At 38.6% G+C, this 21,603-nt stretch overlaps 1 protein-coding gene across 1 annotated transcript in view; it reads left to right on the top strand.

Moving 5' to 3' along the window:
- Nucleotides 1–21,603, top strand: part of L3MBTL4 (L3MBTL histone methyl-lysine binding protein 4) — a 362,994-nt gene that overhangs the window by 111,041 nt on the left and 230,350 nt on the right. The window contains exons 6-10 of the mRNA XM_032654462.1: nt 12,052–12,156; nt 13,196–13,331; nt 15,082–15,173; nt 16,659–16,813; nt 17,901–17,977. Of these exons, the coding sequence (XP_032510353.1) occupies nt 12,052–12,156; nt 13,196–13,331; nt 15,082–15,173; nt 16,659–16,813; nt 17,901–17,977 (565 nt within the window). The remainder of the gene's footprint in view (nt 1–12,051; nt 12,157–13,195; nt 13,332–15,081; nt 15,174–16,658; nt 16,814–17,900; nt 17,978–21,603) is intronic.

The raw sequence follows: 21,603 nt of genomic DNA, 5'->3' as shown, positions 1-21,603 counted from the left end.
GTGATCTCAGGCACATTACATAACCACTTGTGGCCCAGTTTCATCATCTGGAGAATGTACGCGTACTTCATAGGGTTTTTCTTGATGATTTAATGAGTTAATGTTTGTAAAGTGCTTAGAACAGGGTGTGGCCCAGTTCTGTGCTGCACAAGGGCTTGTAGCATAGAAGGCCCCTGTATATAGCTCGATGAAGGGTAGCTCAGCTCTGTAACCATCCTTGTCATTCTTTCCTCTTCATTTCTGTTTAGGGAGAAAGTTGCATCGAACCATTCCTAGGTTTTTGGCTGTGACAGCAAGTGTTAGTGGTTCTTCACATACATGTGGATTGTCCTGGATATTCAGATTGAACATGAACCCAGACTCATTTTGTTTTATCAAATGCTATGTTGACACATACTATGCTCAAAACCTGGCAGGTTGAGTCTCTCTGCTTCAGAGAGAGCTGCAAATGCATTTTGTAACTTCCTCTTTGATTGTGTTTGTCTCTGGAAAATGTTTTTCTCACGTTCCCTTCTGCAGTATTTGAATTTTTTTTTTTTTTTTACTCTACCTATAACCTAATTGATTTTTCCCCCATTGAGGAAAGAAAATTGTCAAGTGCTGACAAAAAGCTAAATTCTCTGTGGTCAAGCTGTTTATATCGCAGTTTGCCTACATAAGACTTCCTGATGGCTCACCTTTCACGTTTAAAATTGTGACATTTCAGCCCTGAAGGTACACATTGAGATGATTTAAGATTTTGAAGATGTTGCTGAGATAAACCATTTAACGAGGATGCTGAACTCATGGCAGTGGTCTTTGGTGTAAAATTCCTAGGAACCTCTTTCCCTCTGACAGCCATCATGTGGGGACTGAGAAACCACTGCCCTGTGGCCCTGGCCCGGCCCTTTGCAAGCTCGCTAAAAACCTGTGCCTCGCTAGCTGCGATTCCATCCCATGCCCAGTTCCTCCCATTTCTTTCAGTATTGAATTGTGATCAGGGGAGTATTGTTGGCTGCCAGCTCCTGCCTGTGAATAATGTAGGATGCTTGTTGACATTCAGATGGCGTAGGCGCTCTTCTGTGGGGCACGTATTTCACTGGTGCTCTGCTGGTGCTGGTGGCCACCGACCTTCTGCAGTCTGTGTAGTGGCTCAGAAATTGTCATCACAGGATCATCTCTCTGCTCTTGCAGTGGGGTTCTCAGTGATGAACAGGTATATCTACCAACTGCCCAAGAGTTCTTCCCACTGTGCACTTCTGACTTTGTCTACCCATGGAGCAAAGACCTGCTGGCACACACCCGTGAACACGATTGTATTTCATAAAGGAATTTTGCCAATAGCCCCTCTACTTTTCTCCAGGCATGGTGTTTTGTTTTTCTTTGTTTTTTTCTAGTGCTCTGACTCATTTTATTTTTAAATAATAGTATATCATTTGTATCTACTTTTGATATGAGGTATGGAACTTTGAATAATCCTTCTTCTCCAACATTAGTGACAAAATTCATCAATTTTATACTAGAAAGCATTATTTTGCAACTGTTTGGAGAACAGAAAATGACAAAACATAACAACTTCACTTCCGTACCCAGGAGCACATGGCGCTTCCCTGGAAGTGTCCTTGAAGCCTTCTGTGGCCTGAAGCCAGGTTTTGTTTTGCGTTTTGTTGCCACTCTGTCCCCTTAGTGGAACAAACAGTTGGCAGGCTTTCAGAAGACTTATGTCCTTACTTATGCTCTACCACTAAACTGGTGTGACCTTGAGAAAGTCTCTTAACCTCTCTGGGCTTCAGTTTATTTAGCTGTAAAAGTGGTTTTCAGGTCCACAAACCTTGTGATTTTTTATGACTGAATTTAATGGGCTTATTGTTTGCTTTAAGTGTGTGCTTCCAGTTCCCTTTTCTTCATCATAAAATATAATTTTATAAGCACAGCTCTCAATTATGTTCATAAAATACAAGATTTTTAGAAAGGAAAAACATCTTTATCTGCCATGAATAAACCATCACACAGAAAAGAGATGGAAGACAGGCAATGATATTTCTCAGTAGATGTTGCCTTTCGGATTGTTAAAATGACTGTCTTGGTTTTTGTTTGAAACCCTCCAAAGACTGCTGTGGCTGCTTGAGCCATACAGGTTCCTTGCAACATTACATAAAAGCTCCCAAATGTTCAACTGAGAAGCCATTTTGAAATGCTGACAAGACTGACATTGCTCATCCCAACCTCTTGGCTGTGATTCATTGCCAGTGTCTTGCATTTATCATTCATATGTGATCTAATACTAGTTACTCCCCATCCCCAATTTTACATCTTTCAGTTTTGTTAAAACATGAAAAGTGTGCTCTCATTTTCTGCAGCTTCTTAAATTTCCTGTCAGCCTTATTATTATACTCTCCCCCGGTCTCTCCTTCCCCTTTGCTTTTCTTACCCATGTTGTGTTCATGTGTATGTATCTATGTATATGGCTGTGGTGCTTTTGGAAGTTAACTGAGACATTTCAAAGCAGTGAACAGGAGGTAGTCACACAAAACTTGTTAAATACAATCTGCTGGAAAACAGAGCAGAAGTGAGAAGAAGGCTGGGAGAGTTAAACACACACATGACATTTACTTTTGTAGAAATAAAGTATTCCTGAGAAATCATTCATTCTTGCCATTTCATTTTTGGTTTCCGTCAAATTTTTGGGTTTTGAGCTGTGAATGTAAGAAAGTTTCTAACGACATTTTACAAGCCAATTCATAAAGATTTTAAAACAATTTCATGTCCTTATTAAAAAAAAGCGTGTACCCAAGTGTGGAAGAAGGTTGAATAAACTATGTTACGTGTACACAGTGGACGGTGCAGCTTAAAAGAGAATGTGGGCAGTGGCTGTGACCTGACATAAGGTGGTTTCCAGGGGACACTAGGAAGTGAACAACACCAATGTAAAACAGCTTGTATAATATGCTGTCTTATGTGTAAGAAGGGAGGGAAAAATAAGAAATGTAAACATAATTGCTTATTTTTGCAAGAAGAAACCCGGAAGGATAAACCAGAAAAGAGTGAGGTTGGTTACCTTAAGAGGTAGAATGGGGTGGGTAGGACATGGGAAGGAGAGATACTTCTCTGAGTACCGTTTTGTAGAGCTTTAACTTTTGGAAGTACGTTAATATTCTGCATATTAAAATTGAAATAAATCATTAAGAAGTGAAAGAAAACAGAAACAAACGAACTCAGCCATATTTCAGGTGAATCCCATGATTGGACTGAAGGGAGAAAAAAGAATGAATCCAAGTAGTTTATGAACACAGTGTTTATATACCCCATTCTTGGATGGCAGAGCAGGAAGGGAAAATTGCAAACAAATCCTGAACTCTTTTTGTAGGTTTGTTTATTATAGTAGTGGGGGTAGAAGAGTTCTGAAACCACAGTACATACACTATAGGATTTAGTACCTGAGTAAGTGTGTTGACCTTGTTAGAGGAGAAATACAAATATAGATCAAAAAAGACAAAATGAGCCCTCTGAGGATGGACTGAATTAGATGGATCTGTTTGAACTTAAGATTTATCATATATATGTATATACACAAATATGTGTATACATATGTGTAAATGTTTATGTATGTATATGTGTTTTGTATGTAACTATAGTGAAGGAATTGCAGAATGTTGTAATTGTGTGATCAAAATTAACATCACCAATGGACCAGATGTGATGTCCTTAGAAGAACACATCATCACCCATATGGCAGGCTGGCAAAACAATGCATAACCTGAATCTAATCACAGGGAAACATCAGACAAATCCAAAATGAGGAACTTTCTATTTTAAAAAATACAGGAGGGAAAACACTGTGTTCTTTTAAAATGTCAGTATTATAAAAGATAAAGAAAGGCAATGGAAAATGTTCCAGGTTAAGGGAGACTAAACAGACATGTCAATTAAATTTAATATCTGCCCTTAAACTGAATCCTATTCTGGAGGGAAAATATTATGAAGTGCATTGTTGGATAAATTGGAAAAATTGTAATATGAGTGGAAGATTAGTTAAAAGTAATGTCAAATTTACAGACGTTGATAAATGAGCTGTTGTTAAGTAAGAGAACGTCCCTATTTTTAGGTAAAATAGACTGCTCTTAGGGAAAAAATTTAGTATTTAGGGGTAAAGAGCCCTCAAATGATTAAAAAATCATATGTACACATATATGTATATGTTTACATCTGCATCTGTATACACACAGACACTTGAGAGAGGGGGCAAACAGAAATGATAAAGCAAATGAGGTGGAATGTTAACAATAAATCTAGGCAAAGGCTATACATGTTCCCTGTACTATTTTGTTCTTGGAACTTTCCTTTAAGTTTGACATTATTTCCGAATGAAAAGATTTTTCTCAAAAGAATAAATTACCCCTAAAATAGGCATTCGTAGATTAAGCAATCATTAGTAGTGATTAAAAAGCAGCTCTAGATCTAATAGTAGTAGATTTTAATCATCATCTTCCATTAGTATACTTATAAGTTTATTCTCAATTAAGAAAAAATAAACGAGTAATGTTGAATCTTCTCAAAACTGTCTGCTCAAAGCTATTAATCATTCAGCAAGGCTGTGGGAAGCAAGACCAATATTGAAGAAAATAATAAATGGGAATGAATGAGAAAGTCTTTTATGAAATAAATTCCTTTTACAATAGCAATAAGCATAAAAGGTACATAGGAATAAATAGTACAAAGTCTTATGTGAAAATTTTAAAAACATCCTGGACAATGAAAATGATTAGATTAAATAGAAAGGGAACAAGTTCCTGAATTAGAAAACTCAGCATGATAAAGATTGCTCTCCAGATAAAAAGACTCATTTTAAGCAATTAAGACAATGTGATGTAGGCAAATATGCCAACAAATAGGATTAAAAGGCCAGAATTATACCCAAAGACATGTAGAAACATGATATAATAGAGGAAACTTTGCAGATCAATGAAAGTATGATACTCAAAAAAATTTTTTTGAATAATTTGTTTTCCATATGAAAAACTGGGGTTGGGGTTGGGGGTGTGAACACAGCCTGAAGAGGGCTACTGCACCACAGCTAGCCGGGAGGGAGTCCGGGAAAAAGTCTGGAGCTGCCGAAGAGACAAGAGACTTTTTCTTCCCTCTTTGTTTCCTGGTGTGCGAGGAGAGGGGATTAAGAGCGCTGCTTAAAGGAGCTCCAGAGATGGGCGCAACCTGCGGCTAAAAGCGCGGACCCCAGAGACGGGCATGAGACGCTAAGGCTGCTGCTGCAGCCACCAAGAAACCTGTATGCAAGCACAGGTCACTATCCACACCTCCTCTCCCGGGAGGCCACCACTGCCAGGGTCCCGGGATCCAGGGACAACTTCCCCGGGGGAACGCACGGCGCCTCAGGCTGGTGCAACGTCATGCTGGCCTCTGCCACTGCAGGCTCGCCCCGCACGCAGTGCCCCTCCCTCCCCCCGGCCTGACTGAGGCAGAGCCCCCGAATCAGCTGCTCCTTTAACCCCGGTCCTGTCTGAACGAAGAACAGATGTCCTCAGGCAACCTATACACAGAGGCGGATCCAAATCCAAAGCTGAACCCCGGGAGCTGTGCGAACAAAGAAGAGAAAGGGAAATTTCTCCCAGCAGCCTCAGGAGCAGTGGATTAAATCTCCACCATCAACTTGATGTACCCTGCATCTCTGGAATACCTGAATAGACAACAAATCATCCCAAATTGAGGAGGTGGACTTTGGGAGCAATGATATATATATTCTTTTCTCCTTTTCTCTTTTTGTGAGTGTGTATGTGTATGCTTTTGTGTGTGATTTTGTCTGTATAGCTTTGCTTTTACCGTTTGTCCTAGGGTTCTGTCTGTCTGGTTTTTTTAATTAAAAAATTATTTTTTCTTAATAATTATTTTTTTATTTTAATAACTTTATTTTATTTTATCTTCTTCTTTCTTTTTTTCTTTTTTTTTCTCCTTTTTATTCTGAGCTGTGTGGAGGACAGGCTCTTGGTGCTCCAGCCAGGCGTCAGGGCTATTCCACTGAGGTGGGAGAGCCAAGTTCAGGAAACTGGTCCACAAGAGACCTCCCAGCTCCATATAATATCAAACGGCGAAAATCTCCCAGAGATCTCCATCTCAACGCCAATACCCAGCTCCACTCAACGACCAGAAAGCTACAGTGCAGGACATCCTATGCCAAACAACTAGCAAGACAGGAACACAACCCCATCCATTAGCAGAGAGACTGCCTAAAATCATAATAAGGCCACAGACACCCCAGAAAACACCACCAGACGTGGACCTGCGCACCAGAAAGACAAGATCCAGCCACATCCACCAGAACACAGGCACTAGTCCCCTCCACCAGGAAGGCTACACAACACACTAAACCATCCTAAGCCACTGGGGACAGACATCAAAAACAACGGAAACTACGAACCTGCAGCCTGCGAAAAGGAGACCCCAAACACAGTAAGTTAAGCAAAATGAGAAGACAGAGAAACACACAGCAGATGAAGGAGCAAGGCAGTAACCTACTAGACCTAACAAATGAAGAGGAAATAGTCTACCTGAAAAATAATTCAGAATAATGATAGTACAAATGATCCAAAATCTGGGAAACAGAATGGAGAAAATACAAGAAACGTTTAACAAGGACCTAGAAGAACTAAAGAGCAAAGAAACAGTGATGAACAACACAATAAATGAAATTAAAAATTCTCTAGAAGGGATCAATAGCAGAATAACTGAAGCAGAAGAACAGATAAGTGACCTGGAAGATAAAATAGTGGAAATAACTACTGCAGAGCAGAATAAAGAAAAAAGAATGAAAAGATTTGAGGACAGTCTCAGAGATCTCTGCGACAACATTAAACGCACCAATGTTCCAATTATAGGGGTCCCAGAAGAAGAAGAGAAAAAGAAAGGGACTGAGAAAATATTTGAAGAGATTATAGTTGAAAACCTCCCTAATATGGGAAAGGAAATAGTTAATCAAGTCCAGGAAGCACAGAGAGTCCCATACAGGATAAATCCAAGGAGAAACACACGAAGACACATATTAATCAAACTGTCAAAAATTAAATACAAAGAAAACATATTAAAAGCAGCAAGGGAAAAACAACAAATAACACACAAGGAAATCTCCATAAGGTAAACAGCTTATTTTTCAGCAGAAAATCTGCAAGCCAGAAGGGAGTGGCAGGACATATTGAAAGTGATGAAGGAGAAAAACCTACAACCAAGATTACTGTTCCCAGCAAGGATCTCATTCACATTGGACAGAGAAATTAAAAGCTTTACAGACAAGCAAAATCTAAGAGAATTCAGCACCACCAGACCAGCTTTACAACAAATTGTAAAGGAACTTCTCTAGGCAGGAAACACAAGAGAAGGAAAAGACCTACAATAATAAACCCAAAACAATTAAGAAAATGGTAATAGGAGCATACATATTGATAATTACCTTAAATGTAAATGGTTTAAATGCTCCAACCAAAAGACATAGACTGGCTGAATGGATACAAAAACAAGAGCTATATATATGCCATCTACAGGAGACCCACTTCAGACATAAGGACACATACAGGCTGAAAGTGAGGGGATGGGAAAAGATATTCCATGCAAATGGAAATCAAAAGAAAGCTGGAGTATCAATTCTCATATCAGACAAAATAGACTTTAAAATAAAGACTATTACAAGAGACAAAGAAGGACACTACATAATGATCAAGCGATCAATCCAAGAAGAAGACACAACAATTTTAAATATTTATGCACCCAACATAGGAGCACGTCAATACATAAGGCAAATACTAACAGGCATAAAAGGGGAAATTGACAGTAACACAATCAGAGTAGGGGACTTTAACACCCCACTTTCACCAATAGACAGATCATCAAAAATGAAAATAAATAAGGAAACACAAGCTTTAAATAATACATTAAACAAGATGGACTTAATTGATATTTATAGGACATTCCATCTACAAACAACAGAATACACATTCTTCTCAAGTGCTTACGGAACATTCTCCAGGATCATATCTTGAGTCACAAATCAAGCCTTGGTAAATTTAAGAAAATTGAAATCATATCAAATATCTTTTCTGACCACAACACTATGAGACTAGATGTCAATTACAGGAAAAAAATCTGTAAGAAATACAAACACATGGAGGCTAAACAACACACTACTTAATAACCAAGAGATCACTGAAGAAATCAAAGAGGAAATCAAAAAATACCTAGAAACAAATGACAATGAAAACACAACGACCCAAAACCTATGGCATGAAGCAAAAGTAGTTCTAAGAGGGAAGTTTACAGCAATACAATCCTACCTTAAGAAACAAGAAACATCTCAAATAAACAACCTAACCTTACACCTAAAGCAATTAGAGAAAGAAGAACAAAAAAACCCCAAAATTAGCAGAAGGAAAGAAATCATAAAGATCAGATTAGAAATAAATGAGAAAGGAATGAAGGAAACGATACCAAAGATCAATAAAACTAAAAGCTGGTTCTTTGAGAAGATAAACAAATTTGATTATTAGCCAGACATATCAAGAAAAAAGGGAGAAGACTCAAATCAATAGAATTAGAAATGAAAAAGGAGAAGTAACAACTGACACTGCAGAAATACAAAAGATCATGAGAGATTACTACGAGCAACTCTATGCCAATAAAATGGACAACCTGGAAGAAATGGACAAATTCTTAGAAAAGCACAACGTTCCGAGACTGAACCAGGAAGAAATAGAAAATACGAACAGACCAATCACAAGCACTGAAATTGAGACTGTGATTAAAAATCTTCCAACAAACAAAAGCCCAGAACCAGATGGCTTTCACAGGCGAAAGAATTCTATCAAACATTTAGAGAAGAGCTAAAACCTATCCTTCTCAAACTCTTCCACAATATAACAGAGGGAGGAACACTCCCAAACTCATTCTACGAGGCCACCATCACCTTGATACCAAAACCAGACAAAGATGTCACAAAGAAAGAAAACTACAGGCCAATATCACTGATGAACAAAGATGTAAAAATTCTCAACAAAGTACTAGCAAACAGAATCCAACAGCACATTAAAAGGATCATACACCATGATCAAGCGGGGTTTATCCCAGGAATGCAAGGCTTCTTCAATATATGCAAGTCAATCAACATGATAAACCATATTAACAAATTGAAGGAGAAAAGCCGTATTATCATCTTGATAGATGCAGAAGAACCTTTTGACAAAATTCAACACCGATTTATGATAAAAACCCTCCAGAAAGTAGGTGTAGAGGGAACTTACCTCAACATAATAAAGGCCATATATGACAAACCCACAGCCAACATCATTCTCAGTGGTAAAAAACTGAAAGCATTTCCTGTAAGATCAGGAACAAGACAAGGATGTCCACTCTCACCACTATTATTCAACATAGTTTTGGAAGTTTTAGCAACAGCAATCAGAAGAAAAAGAAATAAAAGGAATCCAAATCAGAAGAGAAGAAGTAAAGCTGTCACTGTTTGCAGATGACATAATACTATACATAGAGAATCCTAAGATGCTACCAGAAAACTACTAGTGCTAATCAATGAATTTGGTAAAGTAGCAGGATACAAAATTAATGCACAGAAATCTCTTGTATCCCTATACACTAATGATGAAAAATCTGAAGGTGAAATTAAGAAAACACTGCTATTTACCATTGCAACAAAAAGAATAAAACATCTAGGAATAAACCTACCAAAGGAGACAAAAAAACTGTATGCAGAAAATTATAAGACACTGATGAAAGAAATTAAAGATGATACAAACAGATGGAGAGATATACCATGTTCTTAGATTGGAAGAATCAACATTGTGAAAATGACTCTACTACCCAAAGCAATCTACAGATTCAATGCAATCCCTATCAAACTACCACTGGCATTTTTCACAGAACTAGAACACAAAAATTCACAATTTGTATGGAAACACACAAGACCCCGAATAGCCAAAGCAATCTTGAGAAAGAAAAACGGAGCTGGAGGAATCAGGCTCCCTGACTTCAGACTATACTACAAAGCTACAGTAATCAAGACAGTATGGTACTGGCACAAAAACAGAAATATAGATCAATGGAAGAGGATAGACAGCCCAGAGGTAAACCCACGTACATATGGTCACCTTATCTTTGATAAAGGAGGCAAGAATATATAGTGGAGAAAAGACAGCCTCTTCAATAAGTGGTGCTGGGAAAACTGGACAGCTACATGTAAAAGAATGAAATTAGGACACTCCCTAACACCATACAGAAAAAGAAGCTCAAAATGGATTAAAGACCTAAATGTAAGGCCAGAAACTATCAAACTCTTAGAGGACAACATAGGCAGGACACTCTATGACATAAATCACAGCAAGAACCTTTTTGACCCACCTCCTAGAGAAATGGTAATGAAAACAAAAATAAACAAAAAACTTAAAAGGTTTTGCACAGCAAAGGAAACCATAAACAAGATGAAAAGACAATGCTCAGAATGGGAGAAAATATTTGCAAATGAAGCAACTGACAAAGGATTAATCTCCAAAACATAGAAGCAACTCATGCAGCTCAATATCAAAAAAACCAATAACCCAATCCCAAAATGGGCAGAAGACCTAAATAGACATTTCTCCAAATAAGATATACAGATTGCCAACAAACACATGAAAGAATGCTCAATATCATTAATAATTAGAGAAATGGAAATCAAAACTACAATGAGATATCATCTCACACTGGTCAGCGTGGCCATCATCAAAAAATCTACAAAGAAATGCTGGAGAGGGTGTGGAGAAAAGGGAACCCTCTTGCACTGTTGGTGAGAATGTAAATTGATACAGCCACTACGGAGAACAGTATGGAGGTTTGTTAAAAAACTAAAAATAGAACTACCATATGACTCAGCAATCCCACTACTGAGCATATACCCTGAGAAAACCATAATTCAAAAAGAGTCATGTACCAAAATGTTCATTGCAGCTCTATTTACAATGGCCAGGACATGGAAGCAACCTAAGTGTCCATCAACAAATGAATGGATAAAGATGATGTGGCACATGTATACAGTGGAATATTACTCAGCCATATAAAGGAACGAAACTGAGTTATTTGCAGTGAGGTGGATGGACCTAGAGACTGTCATACAGAGTGAAGTAAGTCAGAAAGAGAAAAACAAATACCGTATGCTAACACATATACATGGAATCTAAAGAAGGAAAAAAAATGGTCGGAGAACCTAGGGGCAAGACGGGAATAAAGATGCAGACCTACTAGAGAATGGACTTGAGGATACTGGGAGGCGGAAGGGTAAGCTGGGACAAAGTGAGAAAGTGGCATGGACATATATACACTACCAAACGTAAAATGGATGGAGTGGGAAGCAGCCGCATAGCACAGGGAGATTAGCTCAGTACTTTGTGACCACCTAGAGGGGTGGAATAGGGAGCGTGGGAGGGAGGGAGATGCAAGAGGAAAGAGATATGGGGACACATGTATATGTATAACTGATTGACTTTGTCATAAAGCAGAAACTAACAAACCATTGTAAAGCAATTATACTCTAATAAAGATGTTAAAAAATAAAATAACAGTAGGAGAATATCTATGTAACTTCAGTGTTGCAAGGGATTTCATAGGCTAGATGTGCCAACTGTACAGGAAATAACTGATATATTTTATTACGTTAAAATAAAATTCTCCACAGTCATCATAACGTGAAAAGCCAAGTAAGTCACAGATTGGGACTAAGTAACCATTATAATCAACAAAGGATTGTGTCCAGAGTACAGGAAGAGCTCCTTCAGATCATTAAGGAAAAATGGGCAAAAGGAGTAGGTGGGGAGTTCACAGGACATAAAGTTTGGCAGATGAACTATTTCAAAGAACATACAACCGATCAAGCCGTCTTTGAGGGCAAAATCTCCAAGAGCAGGCTTCTTTCTTTGGTTATATTATTGAGCTTCCAAACGTGTATGATTGTGTGCATAGAGACACCAAGTGTTTTAATAGCAAACTGTGAAGATATTTTGGTGATTAATATTATATCATGAAATTTCGTAGGACCAGTCCTTTCCGGAGTGTGAAAATGGTTTTCAGGTTGGAATGAGATTAGAAGGCATTGACCCCCGTCATCCATCTGTGTTTTGTGTGCTTTCTGTAGCTGAGGTAAGAAATAGTGTTATTGTCTTGGGCTAATTGCAGTGACAGGAAAGAATTTTCTAGAGAATGATGAATTTCAGTACTTTGTGTTATAAACAAGTCCAAGTACATTATGGATTTATTTTATTCAGTGATGAGTGAAGTATGTTCTTTAATGAAATTTTTTCCTTGTTTGAAGATTAAATTTCTAAGTTTCTCATTACTAGTGGTAACTCTTGATTTAATTGGTAAATAGTTTTCACCTGAGGTTGATAAAAATCAGTGAATCCCACAATGTTGCTTTTGTCTGTTAAAAGAGACAATTATTCAAGTTTTATCTGAACTAGTGAGAAATGTATATGAAAAAATCCATGCTTATGAATTATATATTTATATAAATACATGAATTTTATGAAAATTATATAGGGTGAGGAGCCATTGATAAAGTAAATGGCTTATATAATATTTACTAAACATTTTATGTTATTAAATTGATAAAAGACCTCAGTATTTCGAATAACATCAAACATAGAAAACACTTAATTTACTGAATGATTATAGTTATTGAACTTGTATAGCATGTCTAGGAGATGTGTTTCTCAGACTGTTTTTCTTTGTTGAGTATGCTGGATCCATATGTTAGGTTAAGTAAGGTCATACCCATTTTGGTTTTTGCTGTGTACTTTAGGTTACACTGTTTTGGGGTATGAATCCAAGCCAGACAGCAGGAGATGGGGTTTCTGAAAGGAATATTTGCTAGGTATTGAATGAACAAATAAACAAACTTGTCGATTAATGGTTATGTAAATTGACCTCAGATTCCTAGACTGAGTAAAAGGATAGTTTTTTTGCAGAAAAATTTTTGATACTTGAAAGATAGTGTCTAGTTTGTCAGCATTTGTCTTATCCAGATTCATCTATGAATTTGTTTGTTAAGACATTTGGATGTAAGGATTGGTTCATATATATTGATGGTGTTGACAGAATAAATGAATATTTTGTTAATTTTGTGTACACTTCAAATGCATGACTCTTAATGAACGATTGTAAACATTCCGTTTTGCAGGTGTGTGGTTACCGTCTCAGACTTCATTTTGACGGTTATTTAAGCTGCTATGATTTTTGGACTAATGCTGGTTCCCCTGACATTCACCCAGTAGGGTGGTGTGAAAAGACCAAACATGAATTACACATCCCTAAGGGTAAGTCAGGAGGAAAAGACAATCAGCTTTTTAATGAAATACTAGCAAGAGAGCCTGGTGTGAATTGATTTTCAAAATGAAAGTTTGATCCACAAAAAGCAGTAAGACTACAAAGATATCACTGTTAGAAATAAATAAATGTCTTTAAAGAAAAGCCTCAGAGACCGTTTAGGTCAAATACTCTGAGGTACATAGGGCAGAAGTAAAATCTCATGAGAGCATTTTATCTTACATAAAGTCTATTAAACTTTATAAGGAATGAAGAAACTAATGTTTAAATTACAGGTGAAATAAAATATTTCACTTAATCAGTGATGCTGTACAGTGAGGAAACTTGATTCACTGTATATCATTTGTTTCAAGCAGAAATCATGGAGCACAGGGAACTGTGAAAGTGAAAAATTCACTGTTTTCTTTCGATGGGAATTAAAAATCTCATCTTTGTCTTTTGTTATGTGGGAGAGGAACTGGGTCTGGCAGACATGACTGAAACCTTTCTTACCTGCTGCCTGCTAGTGAGGTGAGGATTCATAGGTTGAGATGCCAGTGGGCCTGTTTCCTTGACCAGCAAATTTGTATATAAGGTCTCCTGCTTGGGTGTTAGACTCCTGGCTGACCGTGGCAACTTCTGGAGTCACTGTATAGTCATTTTACTCTTAGGAAGCAGCTCAGGGTATCCTCTGGGATCCACCCCTGAGGCTGGCAGCAGGGTCCTCTGAGATTGCTGGGTTTCAGGGAGGTTGGAACAGGCCCCAGGCTCATTCACCCCGTGGGTGGTTGGTGTTCTTGGAGCCTTTCTTGTGTGCAGGCCCTGGAGACAGAGCAGTGAATAAAGGAAACCGTCTCTGTCTTCACGGGGCTTTCATTCCAGAGGGGAGAAGGAGGATAAACAGAGAGAAAGGTGCGTGTCTAGCGGCGACAGGCATGGAGCGCTGAGTGGGGTCCCAGGGCTGCCCTTGCAATAAGCAAGGTGAAGACAGGCCTGGGGTGTGACATCTGACAGGTGCCTGGACGGACGCACGACAGAGACAGCCAGCTGGCTCCCTGGGGAGGAGCACGTGTCAGAGCCCAGCAGCGGGTGTGGCGCAGACCAGTAATCACAGGAGTGCTGGAGCGAGACAAGGGCCAGGAGGGAGGAGATAAGTGAGAGGTGTCACCGCGGCCTTGAAGGCCAGTGCAAGGAGTTTGACGTCTGTTCTGTGACACTCAGTCTGAGTATTTCCTGAGCCTGGTTATTTGGGCCAGCCCCACACGAGCTGCTTTAGGGCACATGGACGGGAGGGTCAGGCATTTTATTGGGAAGCCCGTAAAGACAAGGGCAGAAAGCTGGAACTGCCACGTGGCCTGGGGGGCGGTTCTGTTGCCCCTGCAGTGTCTGGCTCCCCCGGGGCTGCTTACCATCAGGCCCACGCTGGCCTCGGGGACGTGGCTGCTTCAGGAGGCCTGAGGGACGCAGGAGATGAGACTCCTGTCAGGCCACCAGGGTACTGATTCCATATTTGAATGAGTTTTAAACTTCGTAGGGAATGACATGCATGGTGGGAAATCAAACTCAACAGTTTGGAATTCCATACATTAAAACAGCACTGAAACAGTTTAGAGATTTTAATGTAAATCTTTTGTGTCTGCTAAAGGATTTTGGCAGAAATCTGAATTTATGGCAGAAAACTGAATAAGAATAGTATTGATACATTATTATGCACATGGTTACATCTTGTGGGTATTTTGAATAATTCATACTTTTTTTTAGGTTATAGAAAAGATAAATTTGTTTGGATGGATTACTTGAAGGCCTGCAAATTGCAAAATGCTCCCAAGAAATTATTCAGAAACAGAAATTCTGTAAGTATTTTCTTCCATAGTATAAATCAGAGTTTTACTTCAACTTAAATTTCTTAAAATTCACTATGTATTCTGTTCTATTTTAATCTTTTAAGAATCTTTAGCTTCCTATGACTTTTCTCACTAGATTTGTCAGTTTCCTATGGGCATATTTGTTTTTCTTTTAAACATACAATTAAATAATTAGATGGAGAGAGTAGAAACATTTATATGTAAAGCTGGCTAAAATTTAAAATGCCTTTTAGAAGGTGTTTCTTTTTGCTTCTAGTGAGTTAGTCGTTTAAATTTAGTTTGATGCTTTGAGACCTGCTGATATGCCAGGTGGACTTTGACTGTACCTGGTCCAGTTGTATTTACGTGTAATGAAAAAGAGGGTGACGGTTCATATAGATTCGAAGGGTGTGTGAGGATTTGGGTGGAGCACACTCACCCTCTGTGTCCCAGCAGCCTAACAGGTGTTCAGGAGAGAAGGAGAAACAGTCACAGCCCTGCCTCCTCTGGGCCCCAGGTGAGGCCACACACCGCGGAAGGGCGGGAAGCCTGGAGCCAGGGAGGCCCCACCACCTGCTGGCTGTGTCCCCTGAGGACAGTCCCCACCCCCCACCCCCTTCCCCAGGCTTCAGTGTCCTGCTGTTGAATCAGTGTTCTACAACTGTTCAACATGTTTCAGACTCGTATCAAGGAAGAGAGTTAGAGAAATGTGAAAATGCTTTAAGAAAAGTAAGATGCTAAAGGAAACCAAAAATCAGGGTCCAGTATAGGTAGTAAAGAAGTAGGGAAAAAAAACCCTCTTCTAGTCCCTGGATATTGTGTGTATATTTTCTAAATCCCAGGCCTGGCTAATTATAGCTACAGGAAAAGTGGGGCTTTATCATTGTCATGTTATTATAAATCATAGCCCTTAGTATTTTTAATACTAAAAAATATATGCAGGTACTAAAAAAAAGCATTTGTTTTTTTTTAACTATGATTTATTTATGGATAAGCGCATGTGTTCCTTAAATGTTGAGAAAGCCACTAATTTCAACACTTGATCAAAGTATATAAGTGGTAATTTTAGTGCTAAAGAGCATATCTTTAAAACTTTTCCAAATAGTGGTATTTGGAAATATACCACCCATCTAAAGCCTACGGGGACCAGAGAAAATTATTTGATATTACTGTATTCAGTAAACAGTGTATTTTAAAATTAATACAGATTATTCTATGAACTGAAGAGGGAAAATGATGATGAAAGGGGAAATAAAACCTACCTGCACAACAAAAGAAAAAAGCACAGAGTAAAAGTTCATTTCCTGGGATTCCTTTTTTATGAATGTACACTTGGTAACAGTCTGTTGGAATATTTTTACTGGCTGGCTTCATTCTGCAGTTTAAGTGTTGATACCCTGTAGACTTTTCTGATGCTAAACATGACAGAAGTTTTGACAGTGGCTCAGTCCTGTTTGGTGTCCTGTTTCTCTTTGTGCCTCTTCCCCGTGTTAGAATGGGCCAGTGCCTAAGGAATTTCAGGTTGGAATGAAGCTGGAGGCTGTCGACAAGAAGAACCCTTCCTTGGTATGTGTGGCAACCGTAGCAGATATTGTTGGAGATCGCTTGCTAGTGCATTTTGACAATTGGGATGATAGTTACGATTACTGGTGAGACACCAATCTGCGTTGTATTTTTGTGTGTTCGTGTTTGCCGTTAAGAATTTATGTTCATTCCATGACTGTCACTGTTCTTGCTGTCCTTATAGTAATGAACATGAGGAACCTAGTGGCTGGCTTGTCACTACCTTCTTTTCCTCGTGAACTGTTGAATTAAAGAACCGAGAAAGTTTTTTTTCATCTCTGAGAGGTTGCCTAATGAGGCCTCATCTGAAATAATGTGACCAGTTCAGGGCAGTCCACTATATTGTGTCTAGTTTGTAAGGGAAGCATTTCTGTAAAGAGGAAGTTAAGAACTTGCAGTATTATTTTTTCCTGAAAAATGTTGAACTCAGACTGTCATAGTTTTAAAAGGGAAGATTCAGGGAGAATGGAGTGAATTATTTGAAAGCCTGTGAAGAGCAGAGAAAATGTATGCTCACGAATGCCATTAAACTAACATTGCATGAGTTAAAAGGATTTTCTGGGTGAAAACCTGAAATATGGAAGAGGGCACGGCAAAAATAATTTTTGTGGCATTTCTTAAGAGCATATCCTGAATAATTGACAAGTCCCCGCCTGAGGCTGTGGTTCTTCATGTGCACGGTGCGAGGAGGGGGGCTGTTTTCTTCTCTGAACTAAGAAGAAGAGCATGGATTAATTGCTGTATGTGTCTTAGGTAGTATAGTCTGGGTTCCCGAAAAGGAGAGGGAGGAAATTGTGGGCATGTGGAGTCTGGCCCGTCTTATTAAAATTTGGACTGGCCTATTAATATTTTCCCTTGCTGGTAGCAAGAAGTGGTAGAAGGGGTTTATTAAAATGTTCACTCTCTGGGGAGATCACTGGCAGTTCAGGTCCTAGTCAAACACTTTTTAAAGAAATACTTTTAAATTTCAAGAAGGTTATGTAAAAGAGAAGTTTGGCCACTCAGCTTACAAAATACAGAACTAAAATTACTTCTGTTTCTCTTAGGCTATAAAATATTTTAGCTATGCCGTAGTATTTTCCATGTCATCTCTTAATATCTAGAATGAACATTACTCTTGGATTCTTTCTCTGGTGTTAATATGGGATCTAAAATAGAATCCTGTTTTTGCAGGTGTGACGTCAATAGTCCTTATGTTCAGCCAGTTGGTTGGTGTCAGGAGCATGGAAGAACTCTGATAGCACCCCAAGGTGAGTGGACTGGCTGGGTTCTCTTTGAAGTCATCTCTGTGTGAGTGGCAATGCCCATTCTTATTTTTGTTTATGGACACCACATTTCAATACAAAGTGTATGATAAAAATATCGTGCAAGATTCTGTGGACCATCAAGGGACCCAGATGTCTGAAATCTGCACATCCTTCCCCATAATGCAAATGGACTGTGTTTATAAAGACATATTAGGCAGCCATTTAAAAAAAGTGCTATTTTTTTATCCAACGAAATGAGTGCAATCACTGTGAACTGACTTTTAAAACTAGCTATTTCCACCTATGTAATTTAACTTATTACCAATGTTAACTCATTAATTGACCATTAGGTTATTAAATATACTTAACTTTGGAGTTAAGTGTAAGAAATGTAGAAACCTAAGAAGTGAGAATTAATAATGAGGGCCTAGACTTGCCAGACCCCTTCACCAAGCCAACTTAGTGGCTCAGCTAAACACTGACATAGGGACTTTCATGTTATTTATCTGTTTTCTCATTACGGAAACGGAATATCTCTCCATTTATTTAGTTCTTTGATTTATTTCAGTGGCATTTTGTGGTTTTTCTCATATAGATCTTACATATATTTTGCTAGATTTTATAACTATTCTGTTATTTTGAGTGCTAATATATATGGTATTGTGTTTTAAATTTCAAATTTCACTTGTTCATTGCTGGTATATAGGAAAGCAGTTGAATTTTATATGTTAACCTTGTATCCTGCAACCTTGTTATAATCACTTATTGGTTCTTGGAGTTTCTTTGTTGATGCTTTTGGATATTCTACACCTCTGTGAACAAAGTTATATTTCTTTCTTCCCAGTCAATATATCGTTTATTTCCTTTACTTGTCTTATTGCATTAGCTAATATGTACCATGCTGTTTTTTGTTTTTGTTTTTGTTTTTGTTTTTTGCGGTACGCGGGCCTCTCACCGTCGCGGCCCCTCCCGCTGCGGAGCACAGGCTCCGGACATGCAGGCCCAGTGGCCATGGCTCACAGGCCCAGCTGCTCCGTGGCATGTGGGATCCTCCCAGACCGGGGCACGAACCCATGTCCCCTGTACTGGCAGGCGGACCCTCAACCACTGCGCCACCAGGGAAGCCCCCTGCCATGCTCTTTTGACCACTGTAGCTTTTTAGTCAGTTTTGAAATATGGAAATGTGAACCCTCCAACTTTGTTCTTCTTTTTCAAGATTGCTTTGGCTATTTGCGGCCCCTTGCAGTTCTTTATGAATTTGAGGATTGGCTTTTCCATTTCTGGAGAAATGACTATTGGGATTTTGATAAGGGTTATGTTCAATGTAGACTGCTTTAGGGAGTGTTGCCATCTTAACAGTATTAAGTTTTCTAATCCATGAACATGGGATGTCTTTTCACTTACTTAGACCTTCTTTCATTTCTGTCAGCAGTATTTTTTAGTTTTGGGTGTACAGGTCTTTTACCTCCTTGGTTAAATTTATTGGTATTTTATTCTTTTGGATGCTGTTGTAAATGGAATTGTTTTATTTATTTATTTTTGGAATTTTTTTTATTTCTGGCATAAAGAAACACAAATGATTTCACAGTCTGCAATTTTGCTGAATTTGTTTATTAGCTCTAGGAGGTTTTTTGTGTGGATGCTATGGGATTTTTTCATATAGAATTGTGTAGTCTATCAAAATAGTAAAGTTCCAAAAAATTCATATTTCTAATTTGAATGCCTTTAATTTTGTGTCTTGCCTAATTATGCTAGCTAGGACTTCCAGTACAGTATTGAATGTAGCGGTAAAAGTAGGCATTCTTGTCTTTTTCCTAGACTTAGGGTGAAAAGATTTCGGTCTCTCACTATCAAGTATGATATTAGCTGTGGGTTTTTCATAAATGCCCCATATCATGTTAAGGAAGCTCCCTTTTACTCCTAGTTTTCTGAGCGTTTTTATCATAAAAGGGTGTTGAATTCTGTCCAGTGCTTTTTCTGCATCTATTGAGAAGATTGTGTGGGACTTCCTTCCCCTTTGTTTCATGGTGTATAATCCTTCTAATTTGCTGTTGAGTTCAGTTTGCTACAGTTCTGTTAAGAACTTTTGTATCTGTATTCATAAGGGGTATTGGTCTGTTGTTTTCTTGTCATGTCTTTGGTCTGTTCTTTTAAATGCTGTAAATGGAATTGTTTTCTTAATTTCATCTTTGGATTGTTCATTGCTACTTTGTAGAAATACAATGATTTTTGTGCAATGACCTTATACTCTGAATTCATTTATTTGCTCTAATAGTTGTGTGTGTGTGTGTGTGTTCCTTAGGATTTTCTATATGCAAAATTATGTCATCTATAAGTAAAGATACTTCCACTTCTTCCTTTCTGATCTGAATACGTTTTCTTTCTTTCCTGAATCCTCTGTCTAGACCTCCCAGTGCATGTTGAACAATAGTGGCAGGATCAGACATGCTTTTCTTGTTCCTGATCCTAGGGGAACACTTCGTCTTTGCACATTAAACATGATGTTTGCTGTGAGCTTTTCGTGGATGCCCTTTATCAGATTGAGGAAGGTCCCCACTGTTCCTAGTTGTTTTTATCATGAAAGGGTCATCCTGTATTCTGTTAATATTGTTCTATTATATTTATTGCTTTCTATATGTTGAAACAATCTTGTCTTCTTGGGATAAATCTCATGTGTGTGTATAAATATATTTTTTCTTACATGTTGCTGCACTACTTGGTTAGCTAATATTTTATTGAGGAATTTTGTGTCTGTACTCATAAAGTCATGTACTCTTTTTTTTTTTAATGCATTACTTTAAAAAAAATTTATTTATTTATTTGGTTGCACCAGGTCTTAGTTGTGGCAGGCAGGCTCCTTAGTTGCGGTTCCAGGGCTCCTTAGTTGTGGCATGCGAACTCTTAGTTGCAGCATACGTGTGGGATCTAGTTCCCTGACCAAGGGTCAAACCCAGGCCGCCTGCATTGGGAGCATGGAGTCTTATCCATTGCGCCACCAGGGAAGTCCCAAAGTCATCTACTCTTTTAAAATGTTTTTATTCCTATTAGAGTATCTAAAGCTGCTCTGAGTGCTAAGGAAAAGCAGGATGAACAATAAGTCAAGAAGTTTGGTTATTTAAAACCTTAATCCACCATATGATTACTCGTATTCAGTGGGGACTCAACCATGTTAGAAAGGGGTCCCCTCTTATGGTGCTGCAGGGTGTTGACCCTGCACAGTGGCCTTCACTGAATGCCAGAAAGCTTCCCATTTGGTTTGGGAAGTAAATGTAAAATGAAAATTCAAGCAGATTAGCCACTTAATCAAGGTATGATCAAGAGAGTGGAGTGTAATGAAAATATATGCAAAGGAGCTGTGAGTAAAGATTGGGTGAAGGCAATTAAAGCTGGGCGATAAACAAAATTGCTTAAAGCTCGTGATGAGTTGTGATCATGCTGACCTCTAGGTTTGTGGGAAAGCACGAGTGCACCAGAGATGTTAGTCCCTGGTTAGATGCACAAGAGAGGAGAGGTTTGAGGCCATGGGGGGTAGAAGGAGCTCTGAGGCAGGATAATAGAATGCTGTGCACTCAGATAGTTCACAAGTGGGAATTAAACATGAGATTTTAAAAGAAAAACCTACCAACCCA

This window comes from Phocoena sinus, chromosome 14 (genome assembly GCF_008692025.1).
Source record: "Phocoena sinus isolate mPhoSin1 chromosome 14, mPhoSin1.pri, whole genome shotgun sequence".
Lineage (NCBI taxonomy): Eukaryota > Metazoa > Chordata > Mammalia > Artiodactyla > Phocoenidae > Phocoena > Phocoena sinus.
The sequence above is the reverse complement of the archived record's forward strand: the minus strand, read 5'-3'. Positions and strand labels throughout refer to the sequence as shown.